This window comes from Vipera ursinii, assembly GCF_947247035.1.
Source record: "Vipera ursinii genome assembly, chromosome: 1".
Classification (NCBI taxonomy): Eukaryota; Metazoa; Chordata; class Lepidosauria; order Squamata; family Viperidae; genus Vipera; species Vipera ursinii.
In genome coordinates, this window is record NC_139512.1 from 146,657,583 (window position 1) to 146,679,246 (window position 21,664).

Genomic DNA, 21,664 nt, shown 5'->3' on the forward strand with positions numbered 1-21,664 from the left:
AGCCTTCCTTTGTTTGTCCCTGCTCGTCTGCCTCCTGCGTCGGGCGTCCTTGAACAGGGCCAGCTGTGGGTCATCATCCTCCGCACTCTCGGGCTCACACAGCTGAGAAGAGGTTCCCGGCTGAGGACTCTGCAAAGTCTCCAAATCATCATCAGCCGGTTCGTTTCCCTCCTCCCCCACATCTGAGTCCTCCGATACATCGGACCCGGCTGTCGGGCCCACAGGCTGGCCCTGAGTCACAACAGGCGCCATCCGGAGCTCTACCGGAAGATGGTTCCATAAGTCCGGTGCACCCACAGAGAACGCTCTCCCCCTGGGGGCCACCAGTCGGCATTCTTTGACCGGCGGCACCCTGAGGAGGCCCTCTCTGTGGGAGCGTACTGGGCGGAGGGAAGTTGACGCCGGCTGCAGGTGCTCCCCAAGGTATTCTGGACCCATGCCATGGAGGGCTTTGTAGGTCATTACCAACACCTTGAACCTCACCCGGAAGACAACTGGCAACCAATGCAGCTCGCGGAGCAAAGGTGTAACACGGGAGTATCGGGAGACCCCCGACACAACTCTCGCGGCTGCATTCTGTGCCAGCTGGAGCCTCCGAGTGGTCTTCAAGGGTAGCCCCATGTAGAGAGCGTTGCAGTAATCAAGACGAGAGGTCACGAGCGCATGAGTGACCGTGCGCAAGGCATCCCGGTCTAGATAGGGCCGCAACTGGCGCACCAGGCGAACCTGGGCGAACGCCCCCCTAGTTACAGCTACAATATGGTCTTCTAAAGAGAGCTGTGAATCTAGGAGGACTCCCAAGTTGCGAGCCCTATCTACAGGAGGTAATGACTCACCCCCCATAATGAGGGGTGGGATATCCTGAATATCCCGGGATGCCGGTACGCACAGCCACTCCGTCTTGTCGGGGTTGAGACGAAGCCTGTTCCTCCCCATCCAGACCCGGACCGCCTCCAGGCACCGGGACATCACGTCGAGGGCATCACTGGGGTGGTTTGGGGTCGAAATGAAAAGTTGGGTATCATCAGCATACTGATGATACCCAACTCCAAAACCACGAATGATCTCACCCAGCGGTTTCATCACCCAAGGACTCTCCCAACCCACTGAAATACCTTATCCTCCCCACAATTGCTTCCCCCTCCATCCTGCTGTGACAGGTCTCACTTACTTGCGAAGATCTAGTGAGCTGTCTCCTCTCTGTCATGGTTTGCCTGCTCCTGGCGCTCCAAAAGGCGAACAGAACGAGCACTCTGTTCTCTGCTTGCAGTCTCCCTCTAGGCTCCAATGGTCTTTGCAAAAAGCCTTGCTACCAAAAACAGAGCCTGGGAAGAATGCACCGTTCCTTATCGGGCTCCATTGTTGCCAGGAAAGGCTTTTTGCAAAGGCTTGCTGAAGCCTACAGGGAGATTGTGTCTCTCTGGGCTCTGATCGTCTTTGCAAAAAGCCTTTGCTGACAAGAATGGCACCCGGAAGGGACGTGGTGGCCCTTCCTGGGCTCCATTTTTAGCGGTAAGGGCTTTTTGCAAAGATGACCAGAGCCTACAGGGATGCAGTCTTTCTGCAGGCTTTGGCAAGAAAATGGCTAACGGAGGTAAGAGCTGAAGGATCGAAGCCTTCCTTCCATTTGCAAAGCCTCTTGCAGCAGATCTGGTCCAGGCCTCAATTCGCAGAGAACAGAGGCCTAAAGTAGTGTGAGATCATACGAGATCAGTAGCACAAGATCTTGCACTCGTGATCTTGCGGTACATGCGCCGAAGGCCTGAAGCAACAAAGCAGTTAAAGAAATTTCAGCAGAGAGGAAACAGCTCACTAGATCTTTGCAAGGTAAGTGAGCCTTCACAGGCCCAGTACGTCTGGAGACCTGGGGGAGGGCGGAAATAGATCGGGCGAATGTTGCAAATTCTCTGTGGTCGTTCATAAGGATGAATAACTGCCGTGCTGCAACATTCATAACTTTGGGACTGTGTCCTACGTACTTGGTGTGTGTGTGTGTGTTTGTGTGTGTGTGTGTGTGTGTGTGTGTGTTGTAACTTCAAAGAGTCGCTAAGTGATCTGTTGTAACTTGAGGATTACTATAGATAAATAGTAAGCTGTGTAGCATTAAATATATTAGCACCATCTGTTTATTTATTTGAAACTTTATCCCATCTTTCAGATGTTTAGGTTTTTCTCTCTCCAAAAATTAGTCTTTTAAATGCAGATTAAAAGCGGTAATAAAAGTTACACAATCCTTAATATAAGGTTTTTAAAGACCTGTGTTTGGAAAGGAGAGATTTCCACTTAATCCACCCAGAGTTTGATATGAGTGGGTATCTAATGAAAATAAATAAAATAAAATAAAATAAATAAATAAATAATCCCTTTCAATAGAAATTTCCCTTAGGTGCTGTAGAAAACACACAATGCAGTATACATGAAATAAATATAAAATGAGATTAAATGAGAATGTGGGCAGGGACTGTTGAGAAACAGACTAACTGAATGTGTAACAGAATAAAATTATCCAAACTTTAAGAAGGCTCTAATCCAAACTTTTTGAGGCTCTGAATATAAAACTCTACAATATGCATGTTATTACTACATTATATCATGCAAATGTTGGGTGGATCTATATTCTATCACCATAAATTGAGTAGATCAAATGAGATTCTCTTTACTCAAATGGTAAGAAGACTATGAGAAATGAGCCAAGAAGTCACAAAACAATAGAATGGGTTCCTTGCTTAATATCTGGTGTCAGTTTAATGTTCTTACATAGTGACAGGTTCAAGGGCAGAAATACAGGCTTTGTCTTCTATAAGAAAGATATCTGATGTTGTGTAAATAAACATTCACTTAATTGTAAAGTATATCAAAAGAGCTGTTGTATTTCCAAAGGGCAACTCAACATCAAGTGTGTGTCAGTTCTGGATGAAACAAAGCAAACAACAAATAAAGCCATCTGCTATCAAGTTCACAGTTCCATGCAACTGTTTTTTCTTTCTTTCTTTCCAGAAATATGGTATCTTGCAAAGTATTGATTTCAATCCCTATGGCATTGCAATGGCATTCGTCATTAAAGGCAATTCTTATATCTCTAATTCCTCTAAGGGCAAATTATGAACCAAACAGCCCTGAATATTGCCAACGGAACTTTCATTTTCTCTTCTTCATTTGCAAGATAGGAATAATTAACTATCTTGTATACATTTCAGAAGCACCATTTAAAATTATAATTATTATTTCCAGCCTAGGATTGTGACAATCGGGAACCAATCCATAGGCTATACCAATGAAGTGTTTGAAGATGTTGCATAATATAGGATTCATTTAGGTTTCCCCCCCCCCTCTAAAATTGGACTTAAAAAAAAAGTTAATGGCAGTAATAAAAGTCATGCAATCCTTATTATAGGGCTTTTAAAGACCTGCATTTGAAAAGGAGACACTTCCATTATTTTCCCCCCACACACACTTTTAAATCCTCCCTGTGTGTTGGGGAAAAAAGTTGTTATTGAACCTCATTGGCAGCAGAGTGTACCTTGTGAAATGAGTGTTACTTTTTTTCTGACTTAATGGTGCAAGGCTGTCCAACCATGAAATTGCTTTCTTCATGTAGTTTAGCTTCTGTTTGCATGGACAGCTTCAGCTACGAAAACTTAAGAGCAAGAGTGAAGGCAGCAACTTCAAGAGCCAGTTGACATTAGGGAAAATTGGGGCACCAGAATAACTCATTAGCCTAATCAGTCAGTCATATATAAAAAGCAAGGCTGTTTGTTTTTCGGCATTGCTCAACTGCCTCTGGTAAACTGCAGAAATAGTCATATGACAACAATTTACAGTGTTAATACTTAAATAATTCAAATAATTGAAAAATATAATATGCTATCATAACATTCCTATGGTAGTTGTTCTGTGCATAATTGATTTTTTCTGGAACATACACAAGATGCTCCATAAAAAGCCAGTTTGGTCTAGTGGTTAAGACACCTGGCTAGAAACCAAGAAATGGTGGCTTCTAGTCCTGCCGTAGGTATAAAAGCCAGGACACTTATCTCTCAGCCCAATTCACCTCACAATGCTATTATTATGGGGAAAATAGGAGGAGGAAGCAGGGTTATGTATGTTCGCCCCTTAAGTTACTTATAAAGTAATCCAGGAAGGATAAAAATCTAATGATGATATCCTTCAATAGCCTTGATTTCTCTTACTTTTCATCATGGTTACCGTTTCTGAATTGACTAACTTCTTTCCACCTCACCAATACATTCAAAAGAAAATAATTTTAACTATCTTCCTTCATCACAACATTTGTACATTGATCCTGTAATTGGGGTGGGACAAAAATTAATATTTAGAGAAGTAGATGAGCACATTTAGAAATCTCTTCTAGGAGGTGACCAGGCTGAGCCTGAGGGAGGGATCAAATGTGTCATAAGTCACCAGTTCCTGTGTGCCCGCAAGAGACCTAAGTCCAGCCCACCTCGAATGCCTTAATTCCCGCTCATTTCCCTTGACTGTTAGTAGCTCAGATTTTTGTAGAGAGCTTAAGCATGCAATAAATCTTTATATTCATTTGAACTGCCTGAATGAATCTCCTGATTTTTCTGGCGCTTGACATCTCTTTGTGAATTGTACAAGAAAGAATGGGAAATTATGTCATCCACTTGTACATGCCATAGGTAGAATATTAAGAACAAAAAACATTTCTATATCAAATAATTCTAGCAGAAGTTTGATCTATTCAGTTGCAGAAGGAAGAGTTGTTGGGGCATGTTAGAAAAAAATGTGATTTTATAACAAGCTCTTCTCTCTAGCCTACCTATTATATTTCAAAACTGTAGAAAGGTATGATTTTCACTACCTTGGAATTGGTGTCAGAACAAAAGTGGTGAATATGAATTTGCCTTCAACTAGAATAATTATATGAGGTGCAAGTATCTTAGATATGTATCAGTATATTACATAGCTCTCCTAAGTGATGGAACTACGAGATGCAGGCAATACTACACTCAAGATACCATCTAGATTAGTAGTCCCCATGCTTGGTGACCCAGCCGGGGAGGGGGGAAGAGGGGAACCAGGCCATGTGAGTATTGGGCTGGCACGCACATGCATGCACAAGCAGCTCAACTTCTGCAGGTTGAGCTGCGTACACATGCATATGCATATTGGCCTGCCACTCACACTAGTTGTGCTGGGTGTGCGTGCGTGCATGTTGGCTGCCACTCACATGGCCTGGTTGCAAATAGGCTGTGGCCTGGGAGCGGGCTGCTGCACACAGATTGGGGACCCCTGATCTAGATTATGGATCCTAGCTGCATAGAACATGACCATAAAACTGGTCATTGGAACTCTTGTGGTTTATTGACCAAAATGTGCTGTCCTTACCATTAGCAAGAAATGTTGCGAGTGGTATGGGTGTAGGTAAGATCAGCAACTTAGTTTATATCTTCTCTATATTACTTAAAAGCATTATGTCAAAGTCTTGATTAACCCAAGCTTTAATGGGCATCAGAGGTCAATATTTACTGGCCCATCTGTATATAATAGATCTGGAAATGAGGTCTGATACTGTGGAATGCATGGAGGAAGTAAAGATCAAAACGAAATGAATGCCAAAGAATTGGTTGTTGCAAAAGTAGGAATGAGTCCTCAGGGAGAAGGGCGGCATATAAATTTAAATAGATAGATAGATAGATAGATAGATAGATAGATAGATAGATAGATAGATAGATAGATAGTAGACAGTAAATAGCAACATATTGAAATAAAAACTTACAGATATATAAGCAATCACTTTTCGTAGCTTAAAAATCTGACTTGTCACAGAATTATTGTTTTAATTCTTGCTTTGGTATTCTTGACAGAAATCCAATTTTTGGAGGAAAATGAACTCAGCACACCTGTTACCTGCTTTGTGAAATATACTGCTCAGAAAAATAAAGGGAACAGAAAATAAGACATCCTACTATTAAATACAGTACATTGTGTTGTTTAAGTGTTCCCTTTATTTTTTTGAGCAGTATCCAACCTTGAAAATTATGTCACACCTATTAGCAAACTCTGAGACAGGGAGGGAAAGCTGAGAATGATGCAGAAATTTGCTGCTTTACTAATTCCTGCTAACTTAAATTTCTGAATCTTAAAATACATTTCTTTATATTATTCCTAGGTCACCTAGCTCCCAACGAGTCAGCTTAAAAATAAAAGTAGGAAAGATACAAAAGATCATGAACAGCCCATGATTATACCTATAGCCCATAAAAAGAACTAATGTATTATTGGATCACTGAATCATCTCATTAGGTAGGCTTTCTCCTAATTTCATTAAAACATATAGGTACTCCTTAACTCATGACTGTAATGGAGCCTGCCATTACAATCACGAGTCGTGACAGTTGTTAAGCAAGGTGACCATGTGTTTCCCTTGCTTAATTAACCTTACTCCTGGTCTCCTGATGTGGTTGTAAAGTCCCAAGGCCTCTTCAACCCCAAGTCACCCCATGCTCTGCTTCCTGCTCCTTGGAGTCTCTGTAGGCCTTGGGCTTGTTTCCCACCCTACCAGGCAATAGACCAGGGGTCTTCAAACTTGCCTGGCTGAAGAATTCTGGGAGTTGAAGTCCACAAGTCATAAAAGGACCAAGTTTGAAGACCCCTGCAATAGACTCTCCCCCCCCACTCCTTGCCACTAATCATTCACTCACCTTCTGTAGAGCTATCATGAGGAAGAGATTAGATAGATAATAGCATCTTGGCTTTGGTTCTGAGCAATATCCATTCTACTGTGTTGCTCAAAGTAAAAAAGACAGAACCATGATGACATCATCTTCCCATTCAGGAAGCCATGAGTGACTCTAATGGAAGGCATTTTTTACTTCTTCAACACAATCTCTTCTTATAGGAAGCATTTTTTCCCCTGTACAAATCATGGCCTCTATTGGATATATTATTTATTGCCCTCTAAGAGTGTGACGCGGTGGCTCAGTGGGTTAGGACGCTGAGCTTGTCGATTAGATGGTTGGCAGTGTGGCGGGTCGAATCCCGAGTGCCGCATAACAGAGTGAGCGCCTGTTACTCGTCCCAGCTTCTGCCAACCTAGCAGTTCGAAAGCACGTAAAAATGCAAGTAGAATAATAGGGACCACTACGGTGGGAAGGTAACAGTGTTCTGTGTGCCTTTCGTGTCTAGTCATGCCGGCCACATGACCACGGAGACGTCCTCGGACAAGCGCTGGCTCTTCGGCTTTGAAACGGAGATGAGCACCGACCCCTAGAGTTGGAAACGACTAGCACACACGTGCGTGGGAAGAGTGTGATGGGACATTCATCATGATTTTTGGCTTAACATTGTGGAATTACAGAATACATTCAAATTACAGAATACATCCAAATTACAGAATACATTCAAAACAGGTTGATTTTCCCAGCAATTTTCCAGGATGAATACTAGACAGGGGTAAGGAAAGTGCTCCCTCGCTATTAAACACAAATTCTATTAAGTAATTGTGGGGTTTTTTTCTTTTTTAAGAATGCATCTCTATGAGATTAAGCAATCATTCTATTTTATGAAGAGGTATAGTTGGGATAACGTGCCAAGAATTTGCAAATTATCCTTTTCTCTTATTTCAAATGGAAAGAATGATTAGCTTCTTAAAACATACAGTTTTAATCTGAAATAATCCTTCATCTCTTACTTCATTTGAACCCTGGCGCAATAGCTTTTGAGCTTTTAAGTAAATTAAATTCTTACATACAACAACTTCTAAAAAAATAATGCTGTATTTAGAGTTCAGAATTCCCAAAGAAAGCTTGATATTCAAAGCCACATTTGCAGCATATCATCATTATGAACAGTGACAGCTGAAGGTGTGAGTGAAATCTCTTTGTTCTTGGAAACTGCAAATCTATTTAAACTGCATAATAGAACACTAGAGAGCCATTTCCTTGACACCTTTCCCCATCTATCATCTCCAAAATATAAAAATTGATTGGGTGCAGAAAATTTTGGTTTATATCAAAGGAAGCAGTGTTGACTCTTGGTGACTGCCTGGATAAATCTCTGCAGTTTTCTTAGTTACGTCTTTCGGTAGCGCCCTTGCCTCCTTCCTAGGGCTGAGAGAGAGTGACTGGCTCAAAGTCACCCTCCTGGCTTTATGCCTAAGACTGGCACTTACAGTATCCTAGTTTCTAGCCTCATGCCTTAACCATTAGACCAAACTGGCTACCCCTAAAGTGCTAATAGTAGTTAATACAGGTAGACGTTGCTTAACAACTGCCCTGTTTAGTGACTATTCAAAGTAAGAACGGTGCTGAAAAAGTAACTTCCTGACCAGTTCTCACTTGTGACTCTAGCATCATCCTCACAGGCATGTGATTTAGATTTGTGTGCTTCATAACAGGCTTCTGATAGGCAGAGTCAATGGAAATAACAGCAGTAAAATTGCAAGTTGCAATGTGATGTGTTGCTTAACAATTGCAGGTGATTGCCGTAATTACCATTGGGGAAATGAGGTCATAAGCCTGTCACCATCACACAATATCTGTATTGCTTAGTGATGGCATTGTTGGTCCCAGTTGTGGTCATTAAGCAATGACTGCCTGCAAAATTACTATTGCTGAAGTAATATAAGACTAATAAATATTAACATTTGCAATTTAAACAACTTAAGGAATATCCAATATTATGTATTTTAAAATGTGATTGTTAAAACACTGCAGAGTCTTCTATTGTAAAGGATTTTTTTTAAAGTCTTGCTTTGGGTGTCTGGTTTAAAAAAGATTGACACATGCTTTACTTCCATCATATACCATCATATTCTTTTCAGCAACCTACCTGCAGCTCCATATTCACTTAAAACATTGCAAATTCAGACCTTAATTTCACTTTCAGCTATTTCTCAACGTCCTGTTGTTGTTAGCTGCGAAGTCGTGTCCAACCCATCGCAACCCCATGGACAACGTTTCTCCAGGCCTTCCTGTCCTCTACCATCTTCTGGAGTCCATTTAAGCTCACACCTACTGCTTCAGTGACTCCATCCAGCCACCTCATTCTCTGTCGTCCCCTTCTTCTATTGCTCTCAATCTTTCCCAGCATTAGGCTCTTCTCCAGTGAGTCCTTCCTTCTCATTAGGTGGCCAAAGTATTTGAGTTTTAGCTTCAGGATCTGGCCTTCTAAAGAGCAGTCAGGGTTGATCTCCTCTAGGACTGACCGGTTTGATTGCCTTGCAGTCCAAGGGACTCGCAGGAGTCTTCTCCAGCACCATAGCTCAAAGGCCTCAATGTCCTACTGGAGAGCAAATCTCCGGCTTTCTCACTGTCTGCCCTGCAGTACAGCTGCCCTGTGCTTCTTCCCCTCAATTCTGCTCGTGCCATTTTTTTGTACCTTTTCAGTCAGAATCTGGCCAAACCTAACAGATTCATCTCCTATAATTGCACTCACTCTTATTCCTTTAGGATAGATGAATGACATTCTTTCAGTCATTAGGCATAGACTCTAGTTCAGGCACCCGTAACAATCACAACATAAGAAAAAGCATAGACATATTTTATGGAAAACACACCGCTCTTAAATGTTTCTGCAGTTGTACCATCTACCATCTGCAGCTTTTCCAATTCGCATAGTGTTTATGATTTCATTGTAATAATTTGGCATGGGATTGCTCCTTGGTGGAGCAGTGGGCTAATGCCTCCTTAAGTAACACCAGCTGCCTGCAATTAGTGCAGGTTCGCATCCCACCAGGCTCAAGGTTGATTCAGCCTTCCATCCTTCCCAGGTAGGTAAAATGAGGACCCAGATTGTTGGGGGCAATTAAGCTGACTTTGTAATAATGCCGCTTGGGGGTTGTGTGAAAGCCCTAATAAGCAGGCATATACATAGAATGAAGGCTACTGCTAAGCTTGTAAGCCGCCCTGAGTCTTCGGAGAAGGGCGGGATATAAATGGAATTAAAATAAAAAAATATATATTAATACCTGTAGCATTTTGTTTCAGTTCTGCTCTTCAACTTACCATGATCTATAAAATATTCCTTCCAGCAGTCTTTCAAATCAGTTTCATGCAATCATTTTTTTTTAATTCCATTCAGATGCTGGAGCACCTTTATATACCTTTTCACCCACTTCTGAAGCATTTTATTTCAATCAAAACCACACTGAATTTTCCTATCTCATATAATCATTGCTAATGCTTCTACTCTTATACTACACATTTCTATGAAATTATCTTCCTGTCCTGTCTGTCTGTCTGCCTACCTGCCTCTCTCTCTCTCTCTCTCTCTCTCTCTCTCTCTCTCTCTCTCTCTCTCTCTCTCTCTCTCTCTCTCTCTCTCTCCCCCTCCCTCCCTCTCTCTCTCTCATCTATCTATCTATCTATCTATCTATCTATCTATCTATCTATCTATCTATCTATCTATCTATCTATCTAATAATATAATATATTTTTCTCACATTTTTGGCAATAATTTTATCCTATGGAGTTGTGCTGGTTGTGACTGGTTGCATAAACACATTTTGATGAGATCAAGATTGTGACTATGCTGTAGTAATCAAACACTTAACTATCACAGCAACAACCCAAAAGGAGAGGAGAACCTGAAAAAAAATCCTCTACACACAACCTAAAACATACAGCAATAGCCTCAAATTCCAAACAGTAGGAATATGCTATCTATATAACAGGTACTATGCAACTTCATTAAAGAGTGTCCACCCAATCAATCACATCACAGCCAGCACAACCCATGAAAAGATTAGTCTATCATACCTCAAAACACCTCAGAAACTATTAACTCTTTATTACAGCACTTTAGCATCATAGTAGCGCATAAATGGGGGGGGGGACTTGATCCTCTCTGAGCTTGATTGCTTTCTTGATGATGGTACCTAGTTTGGGTAATGAAACATCTGCAAAAAAACCAGCCAACCTCAGAGAGCACCAAAGGACCCTTCATTTCAATCCTGAGCTATAAATCTTCTTCTTTATTGAGCCCACAAACCCACAAAATCTATCCAAAGCATCTTAAACAACCCCAGATCTAGTAGCCAAATAAGACAAAACAGGAGTCATTCATAACATAAAACCATAGATTAAAAACCATTGGGCTGAGCATACACGTATAGTGGAAGATTGACAGACTATATCCATGAACATAAACGTCAATTAAATCAATGATGGAAACCTAATTTCACAATGCACTGATTAGTTCAAACACAATTTCAGTTGAGAAACAGTAAACATTTTTGATCAAGGCAAAATGCAAGAGAATTTTCAGAAGCTTGGCACTCTGTCAAACCAGCCATTAACAGACATATTTTGAAAAGCTTCATCTATAAACCATTCAGCCGGATTCACCCCCTAAGCATATTCTTCCTCGTCACATCTTTCTTAATCAACATCCAGATAAGCATTATCCAAAACCAAACACAAGGAACAATAACCAATTGAGACTGGAAAGACAACTGCCACATAGAAATATGCAGCAAACTTCACTCCCCCGTGCATTCATAATGTTACCTGACAATGAAAGGTCAGCAAGAAGAAAAGTAAGCACCAGGATCCAAACAATTCAGTGATGAGCATAATATTCTCCATGATTATAAGCACCTAACTGTTTTCCCTCTACATCCATCAGCTTCCACATGCTATATACTTACATCCAATTTGCATTCATTCCATTCTGCAATTCTGCCCTCATTTCTTTCACTCCTTTCCTTTTGTTTTTCATGTCCATTTTTTTACCCTGAAGCTCCACTCTTGTGATTTGTTCCATGTTCATGGTGTCTCTTCACCCTTGTATCTGTCGGTAATTCTCTTAGTATTAATTCAGTCATAAACAGTGAAATTAATCACTTTGAGATTTACATTCATAATTTTGCCATGCATAAATATGAATAGACCAATGCATAAGCCATGCCTTTGAAACATGCAGCTTTTTTTTAAAGAGATATTCGTACCACTCTCATTCTTCTGTGGGATTCCAAATATTTCAGTCATTTTTCTCTATAAACTCTCATTTCCATTTGTGAAGGAAGGTGTCGGCCTTACCAGCAGTCCAGACAAGAAACCCAATCAGTGTTTACTTTATTGTAAAGATGCATTGACAGAATCTTGTAAACCTGAAAGTACAGTTCTCCCACTGTCTCTTTTGCAGCCTGAGAACTTAGAGAGTTTCTCCTGAGCCTCTTGCTCCATCCACTGTACAGCTGTTAGCTGTGCATCCCTCTTATTGATTGTTCCCTAGGCAGCATCCTTTTGCCTGGTCTCCCAAGGTCATTCCCACATACCATTATATTGGGCATAGGAAAGGAATGATCAAACCCCCGGGGAAAGCAAAATAATGAATTTCCAGTGTGCCGTGATACAGCTAAGCCCTGTCTCCATGACTCACTCATGCGATCAATAAGCAAGGAGTCCTAGGATGAAGGCGGCTCTTGGCCTCCATCCATTTTACTCTACAATTCTATGAGAAGAAAGAGAGCTCTTTCTAGCTCTGTCTGACTTTTCCCTGCCAGGTTTATCCATTGATTTTGGTGAGTTGCCAAGCCCAACTGCAGGTGAAGGAGGGGGCCGTGATTTTGACAGACAAGCTCTGGAAAGGAATTCACAACTGAGCTTGGGCTAAAGAAGGGCGTGATCAATGTCCTGTCGTACGAATTTTTGATGGACATGCAACACAGTGTCTTTCTGAATCATAGTTAATCAATTGGAATGTTTGTAGTTATTATGTTCCTCCCACCTCTTACAGTGGGTGCTGCCTTGTTTTGTTGTTTTAGCTCATCCATGTAGCAGTTGTGATGTGTTTCCCACCCATCTGAGAGACAGGTCAAAGGTACAGTGGTATTTAAACAGCTGTTGCCCCAGCCTACCTTTTGCCATGCTTCAGCGGTAAGGATGATAGTGTTGCTGCCCACACACAGTTCAGTCTGTGGTAGGTGACAAGTCAGATACACCTTGGAACTCTTTTCTATCTCCTTTTAGGTAGCTGCATCCCAGTTGGCAAAGTTGTTCTTGAAGCAAGACATTAGCAAGAGGCAGGAGGGAAGTGAAGAAGGTGCTCCTCCCTCCCTCCCTCCCTCCCTCCCTCCCTCTCCACTTTATCATTGAGAAAACTGGTTTGTGCCACAAGTACGATGTGTCTCCTGTTCCCACCATCCTCTTCTTTCACTGAAAAAGAAGGTTGGAGGGGGCTTATCTGAAGAATCCTTCTTCCTTCCGCCAACCTAATTGTGATTGCATTCATGTATCTTCAGCCTTTCCAAATGTATCTCTTCCCACAGCCAATGTCCATATATACTGCAGATCAGATCAGCTCAGAGATATGTGATCAAATTTGAGATTTCCCAGATGAGATTTAGCTTAAGACCTGACCTTAGGTTCTTTTAAATTCAGCTTCACTCAACACAGCAAAACTTCGCGTGCCTGTGGTTCCAGAGCTCAAGATGCACCTGCATTTCTGGATTAAGCAAATTTTGAACAGACCGTGACTGCAATTACATATATGTATGCTGTTTCCTGTACAGGTCCAATTCCATTCTCCTTCCCCATTTAACTGAACACATGCACATGTCATGTACCAGATGTCATAGTACAAAGGTGAAGCCTCTACGGCAGGGGTCCCCAACACCCGGTCTGTGGACCAGTACCGGGCCACGGCATGCCAGCAACTGGTCCCCACAAACAAGCAAAGCCCCATCCACGGGTTGCAGGTAGCACACAAAACCACGCACTCTCCAGTCCACGGAAAAACCTTTCTCCACGGAACCGGTCCCTGGTGCCCAGAAGGTTGGAGACCTCTGGTCTACAGCACGTTTTTGCCCCTTTCTTTTCACTCTTAAGAAAAAAAATGTTCTTTTTCCTGTTTATCAATGGGAATGCTGTTCATGTGGAGGCCCACATTTGCTCTTTTCCACAATTGATAATCTTGACCAACACACACACACACACACACACACACACACACACACACACACACATAGCTGCATGAGAGAGGTCCAGTCTTTCTCATGGCCATGGAGGTATAGAAGCTTTAGTTATATAGAAGAAAGTGGTCCTCCAGTAGGCCAATTAGAGGAGATTGCCCATCTCCAAAGGATCCTCCTCCTTTGCATTAGAAATATATTTGTGGGAGATCCTCTGCTTTCTTTCAAGCTGGAACACTTTGGACCAATTTCAGCCTGAGCAGCCTGCTTATGAGATGCAAGGTTGTTGTCCTCAGAAAACAGCAAATGGAAAGAATGCTGTGTGGATAAATTCTCCACTGCCTTTAGCAATCTTTTTTTATTTACATTTGTTGTAACATCATTAACAATGGCTAAATCTACCTTAACTCTCATTTATATCAGTTCATTCGTGAACCCTTGATTTTTGAGTAGACGAGACTCTTAAAGATATCAAAATTAAGCAAGCCATTGCAGGGAAGAAAAGGAGAGGCATCCATAATAAGAGGGGGTAAAAAGAGAATACGATGGAGGTGATTGAAGTCCCATTCATTTGTATCTGTGTGAAACATTGTCACACATACAAAGGGATGAGGCTTTATCATACGGTCTCCCCCATCAACACCCCTGCATACCCCTGAAAATAATAGATAGGATTTATTTATATGAATGGCATGCCCTCCCAGCTCACAAAAGAGTGACTCTAGGTGGCATACAACTACAACAAAAAACAAAATTAAAATAAAATATAATAGTCAAATACACAGTTGGGGTATGCCAACATCTTGGTAATACATCTTGCTTCTCTAATATCTTAGTCCCACATCCAAATGTTCATTAGAGTCCTCAGGGCCTTTCTGAAGGCTAACAGGGTTGTGGTGAGTCAAATCTCAAGAGGGAGGTTATTCCACAGAGCAGGTGTTGTCATGGAGTCGGTCTTTTGCTCAGAATAAATTAGCTATATTATATATTGGCAAGAGACTTAAATAGTCGACAGCATTATGGTAAAAAAAAAGTTAAGGTTCTAAAAATCCATTGCTGGCATGGTAGCAGATTAGATGCTACGAAAGGAATCCCTTAAGTACACACACCTTTTATTTAGGGCCATGATTTTGATTACTGTGGCTGACTTTCCAAATGCAGTGCGGTCAGCATTAACCAATGAATTATCCTATTACTTTTCAACAATGCTTGTCCTGTTTCTGAACAGAAACAGATAAATACTGCTGCTGCAATTACCTATAGTCATTGGTGTCTCTTTGTTCCAATCACTGGCTTCTATTGATGTGGTGTTCTTGCATTGGTTAAAAACATCCATTCAATTCTGAAAGGAGTAAGATCACAGTGAAAGTGTTTATGGTCATACAATATATATATTGCCAAAGGCAACAATAGTAAATAGATACATAGTCTTCTCTTTATTTTACGTTATTGATCTTGGAAAATGTGTTTTCTTGCATTTAAAGAGCAATAATTATTTCATATGTATTAATATATGTCTAACAAATATATTTCTATAGGAAAGCATTTCAATTACTGTATTGTTTAGAATAAAGAGGGATTACTGTATAATGTCCCGAGAAAAAGGAAAATCTTTCTCTGTTTTTACTGATATTATTTCTTCAATAATAGCAATCATCTTTCTTTTAACGAGCACTTTTTAAAATCACAGAAAACAGTTTTTCCCCCTGCTGTTTTAATTAATATAAACTGCGGAAGTATTTGTATATACAATTGCAAGAAAAAGTATGTGAACCCTTTGGGATTACGTGGAGTTTTGCATGAATTGGCCATAAAATGCGCTCTAAACGTCATGTAAGTCACAACAATAGAAAAACACAGTCTGCTTAAAATAATACTACACAAACATTAGCTATTGTCATGTTTTAATTGAACATAAGATGGAAACATTCACAGTGCAGGGTGGAAAAAGTATGTGAACCTTTGGACTTAATAACTGGTTGACCCTTTGGCAGCAATAACCTCAACCAAACGTTTCCTGTAGTTGCAGATCAGACCTGCACAACGATTTGGAGTAATTTTGGACCTCTTCTCTTCACAAAACTGTTTCAGTGTAGCAATATTCTTGGGATGTCTGGTGTGAATCGCTCTCTTAAGGTCATGCCACAGCATTTCAATCGGGTTGAGGTCAAGACTCTGACTGGGCCACTCCAGAAGGCGTATTCTGTTCACTTGAAGCCATTGTTTTGTTGAATTAATTGTATGCTTTGGGTCATTGTCCTGTTGCATCACCCATTCTCTGCAGAGCTTCAGTTGGCGTTTTCCTACAAAATGTCCCGATAAACTTTGGAATTCATTTTCCCATCAATGACAACAATCCCTCCAGGCCCTGAGGCAGCAAAGCAGCCCTAAACCATGATGCTCCCTCCGCCATCTTTTACAGTGGGGATGAGGTTTTGATGTTGGTGTGCTGTGCCTTTTTTTCTCCACACATAGTGTTGTGTGTTTTTCCCAAACAACTCAATTTTGGTTTTATCTGTCCACAGTATACTTTGCCAGTAGTGCTGGGGAACATCCAGGTGCTCTTTTGCAAACTTCAAACGTGCTGCAATATTTTTTTTGGACAGCAATGGCTTCCTCCGTGGTGTCCTCCCATGTACTCCATTCTTGTTTAATGTTTTCCTTATTGTAGATGTGTCAACAAAAATGTTAGCATGTGCCAGAGATTTCTGTAGGTCTTTAGCTGACACTCTAGGATTCTTCTTTACCTCATTAAGCATTATGCGCTGTGCTCTTGCAGTCATTTTTACAGGACGACCATGCCTAGGGAGAGTAGCAACAGTGCTAAACTTTCTCCATTTGTAGACAGTCTGTCTTACTGTGGACACATGAACATCAAGGCTTTTGGAGATACTTTTGTAACCCTTTCCAGCTTCATGCAAGTCAACAATTCTTGATCGTAGGTCTTCTGAGAGCTCTTTTCTGCGAGGCATGGTTCACATCAGACAGTGCTTCTTGAGACCAGTAAACGCAAACCAGGTGTGTGTTTTTAAAGGGCAGGACAGCTGTCAGCAACACATCCAATATCGGCTCACTCCTGGCTCCAGTTAGCTCTTGGAGAAGTCATTAGGCTAGGGGTTCACATAATTTTTCGACCCTGCACTGTGAATGTTTCCATCTTATGTTCAATTAAAACATGACAGCAGCTAATGTTTGTGTACTATTATTTTAAGCAGACTGTGTTTTTCTATTGTTGTGACTTACATGACGTTTAGAGCGCATTTTATGGCCAATTCATGCAAAACTCCACATAATCCCAAAGGGTTCACATACTTTTTCTTGCAACTGTGGCTCCTCTAGTTATAAATCAGAATAAATATTTCAGGATCTAAGGCAGGGGTGTCAAACTGCCGGCCCGCGGGCCGGACGTGTCATCAGGAAACCACGCCCACCCCATTGCCGGCAATGGCAAAAAAGGTCTGATACGTTGCACAACGTCACGTGACATCGTGAGTTTGACATATCTGACATAACATTCAGATTCAAGATCATGGTACTGTATAGCATAGAAGAGAGTTGCTGAATTTGGGGAACTGTAATTTCTATTGAAACCTTCTATCTTTTACAAATATCTCAGGTGTCAAGATCATACAGTATGTCTTACTTTCCAGGCAGTGTTTGGTATGGAACCACACTCGTATTAGTCTTTATTCTGTCAGATTTTCTGTTTTCTCTATTCTCTTACTGCCAACTTGTATTTTCTCTCCACATTGGCTAGGCACATTTCTTCCCCATTTCAGGAAACTTTTTAAGATTTAAGGCTAAGCCAAAGCGACCCCCTCTCCACCACAGAGTAAATATTTTTGCTATCCTCCTCGCTGGAACACTAAACAATGGAACAGTAGACAGAAGGTTGAAAGATGTTGCATTGGTACCAGAGAAGCTATAAGAGTGGACCTCCTCTGATCAGCCTTCCCCTTAGCCCAGAGTCCCACATTTAGAATCTATCAACATTTTATCCTTCACTAATTATTTCGGTTGTTCATCATGAACAGTAAAATCCATCAGTTACAGGTAATCCTTGGTTGTTAAGTGAATTTGGCTTGCAACAATTCACTTACTGACTGTTTGAAGCTACAAAAGCACTAAAAAAGTGACATGATCATTTTTCACAGTTACAGCTGTTGCAGCATCCCTGTAGTCACATGATCAAAATTCATATGCTTGGCAATTGACTCATATTTATGACGGTTGCAGTATCCCGCGGTCATAAGATCACCTTTAGTGACCTGAGAAGCAAGATCAATTGGGAAGCCAGATTCACTTAACTACCATGTTACTAATTTCACAGCCGTAGTGGCTCACTTAACAACTGTGGCAAGAAAGGTCATAAAACAGAGCAAAACTCACTTAACTGTTTGGCTTAGCAGCGGAGATTTTGGGCTCAACTCTGGTCATAGGTCAAAGACCGCCTGTATTTGTTTCTCTTCTGTGCCAACATATGAGTTGGCTTATGCTTAAAACAGACTTTAGAAATATATTTTCACTTTAACATTTTCATTATTTGATCTCCTAATGTGTCAGACTCTTTTTCTGTATTCACTTGTCTCATTCCCATCCATCCATTCATGCCACTTAGCAAAATAACTTTTTCCCCTGGGTTTCATTCATTTAGAAAGTGCAGAGCTTTCCCAAGAGGTCCTTTCTGATTCTTCCATTATCATCATTCACTGGAGTGTCGTAGGAAATTATCACCAGCCTTTGGGTTCCTATTTTTAAAGACACCCACAATAATCTAGATGACACCAATTAATCGTTTCTAAAGTACATTTAACTCTCTTATTCATTTCTTGCATATGTTCATCAATTCTACTCTACAAGATCTGTCCACCTTCATTTTGATCTATTATATTATCTCCCTCTTAGTTTTTTTTAAATAAAAATATCTATTTTTATTTCACGTTATGAATTAATGCTTGTTATTGCATATTCTCTTCAATTTCCTATGGTAGAGTTGCTATCACATTTGAATCATAGATATTTGCTTCCACTGCCCATCATGGCTTTGGCCAGCTGTGGCTTTCACATCTCAATTGTTAGGAAGGAAAGTTAAAAAAAAGGAAGATTAAAAAAAGGTTATCAGTCTTACTGATGGACATTAGTGGCTAATGGTGAGGATTCTACCTGTCTTTGGCCAGTTTGCCATAAGTTTCTCTAAAGACTAACTGAGTTGGTTGGCAATATTATTCAATGCTAAGATGTCTAATCTAAGAACTAACCTTGTAAGTTATAATGTTGCCAGAATGCCACCAACTTGGAAATAAAGGCAACAAACTCAGGATAGCCTACATCTTGTGGAAAACTGCTATGTTTTGGACATGGCACAAAAACCACTCAGTATGAAAAAGAAACAAAAGACTTCTGACCCTGATGGAAGAAGCAGTTTTTCCACAAGGTAGAGAATCAAAATTACAGTTCCAGAGTTTGGAATGCTTTAATCTTTGTTTCTCACTGAGAAGGGTATTGGACTTCATGGCATAAATTATCCATTTCAGGTCTTTTGATTCCATTATTTCTTTCCATCAAATAATGCTGGAGAAGGACAGGATCCAAGTCTCATGCAGTGTTATTTCAACATACACCATGGCTGACTACGTAGTATGTATTTATACAGGACCTAATTTCGTACATATAGCATATGAATATGCTCTTTCCATCATGGGATTTATTTTGAGTAATTGTTGATTCATCACTGATTTTTGTGTGTGTTCAACGCCCCTCTCATTGTCTTCAGTTGTGAGCAACCAAAGACACATTGGACAAATTTTGAGAAGATTGATTTTTAGAAGGTGAGAGGCAGGAGAGCAATTCTGAAGCATACTGTCTTGGACAGATATATGTTTATACATACAGATATTTTTGTTTGTCCATTTCCTTCAAGAAATAATAATTATGTAGAGGAAGCACATATTTCCATTTATTGTCTTGCTTATATTAGACTGTGGCAGATATTTATTTATTTATTTATTTATTTATTTATTTATTTATTTATTTATTTATTTATTTATTTATTTTATTACATTTATATACCGCCCTTTCCCGAAGGACTCAGGGCGGTTTACAGGGTGATTAAAAACAAAAATACAAAAGTTAAAAACAATTAAAAAGAAATTATATCCGTCCCTGAACAAATAAAATTCCAGTTAAAATTAAAATTAAAATTAAAAAATTCTCAGCCTGGGCCAGAGAGCTCGAAGAGCCAGGTCTTCAGGTCCCGGCGGAATGAAGGGAGGTCGGGGGCAGTCCTCAGCTCCACTGGCAGCTGGTTCCAGAGGGCAGGCGCCCCCACTGAGAAGGCCCTATCCCTGGGTGTCGTCCGCCGGCAATCTCTTACCGGTGGCACCCTGAGAAGACCCTCCCTGTGGGAGCGCACTGGACGAAGGGAGCTTGATGCCGGCAGCAGGTGTTCCCTCAGATATTTAGTGCTGAAGGTTTTTCATTTCATATCATGTCATTAATTTAGAAACAGTGAATCCTTATATTCAGCATTTACCAATAACAAAGCATATTAATGAGGCAGTTTTCACAAACCTTAAAATTAATATCACTTTTAGCTCCTTTATCCCTTTTTGTTTGCTAGCAGGTGTATCTTTTTACAGATTTGAAAGATGAATATCCTACTTTCACTCTTTCTGTGTGGAACGTTGAGGCCTAGCCTATATGAAACCTGATTAACTTGCAGATTGTTATTTAGTGCCACAATTTCTGAATACATTTTCTGTTGCTTCTTTTTTTCTTTCTTTTTTTTTTCATTTGACAGATGTAAGACAAAAGTCTACCCTGATGAGTTACCCACCACAAGTGTGGTCATAGTGTTTCATAATGAAGCGTGGAGTACTTTGCTTCGTACTATTTACAGTGTTATCAATCGGTCTCCGCACTACTTACTTTCTGAGATCATCTTGGTAGATGATGCCAGTGAAAGAGGTAAGAATGTCCAAAAATAAAACTCATTAACATTTGAACATTATTGTGGACGAGGGATAGCTTTTCTTTCTTTGTATCATTTCTTTAATGCTACTTAACAAGAGCTCAATTTACCGTTGTGGACAAATGATTATAAAAAGCAAAGAGAATGGGTATTGATGGAGCAGGGCAGGTTTTCTCAAGTGAGAAATTACATGGGATTCCCTGAGAACAAGTCACAAAACAGGAGCCATGGTGGCACAGTGGTTAGAATGTAGCACTGCAGGCAAACTTTCCTCACAGCCAGGAGTTCGAGCCTTACTGGCTCAAGGTTGACTCAGCCTTCCATCCTTCCGAGATAAGTAAAATGAGGACTCAGATTGTTGGGGAGGCAATATGTTGGCTCTAAACCGCTTAAAGAGGGCTGTAAAGCACTATGAAGAGATATTAAGTCTAATTGCTATTGCTAAAACATTTTTTATCTTGTTCAGCTGGAGAATTTGGTCAGGATGTAGAGATGCCTTTGGCTTGTTCAACTTTCCCAGCCCACCAAATTTACTCTCCTAGTTGGAGAGCATTGGAATAGAAATAGAAGACATCTAGTGGACTTTAGATTAATTTTATTTGATGTGCCTGTTGAGGGCACTTTAACAGATCCCTTACTGATCATTTATTCATGTGAAAGTGGAATTGCCTTTGCTTTGAAAGAAGCTGTGATGAATTGAATATTATACAATCTTTGTTAAGACCTTATCTCAAGAATTCTGTTCTTTTTCAGAACTTCAGAGCATGTAGTGGAAGCCTAGCCATGGCTTGCTTAAT

General features: G+C 40.6%; 1 protein-coding gene across 4 annotated transcripts in view; it reads left to right on the top strand.

Annotated features, from left to right (window-relative positions):
- GALNT13 (polypeptide N-acetylgalactosaminyltransferase 13) overlaps nucleotides 1-21,664 on the top strand; it is a 238,940-nt gene that overhangs the window by 110,568 nt on the left and 106,708 nt on the right. For 3 of the 4 annotated variants that reach the window (XM_083350454.1, XM_083350456.1, XM_083350455.1), the window contains exon 4: nucleotides 20,697-20,863. The exons of the other annotated variant lie outside the window; for it this stretch is intronic. In XM_083350454.1, coding sequence (XP_083206580.1) covers nucleotides 20,697-20,863 — 167 coding nt within the window. The remainder of the gene's footprint in view (nucleotides 1-20,696; nucleotides 20,864-21,664) is intronic. 4 annotated transcript variants of the gene reach the window in all.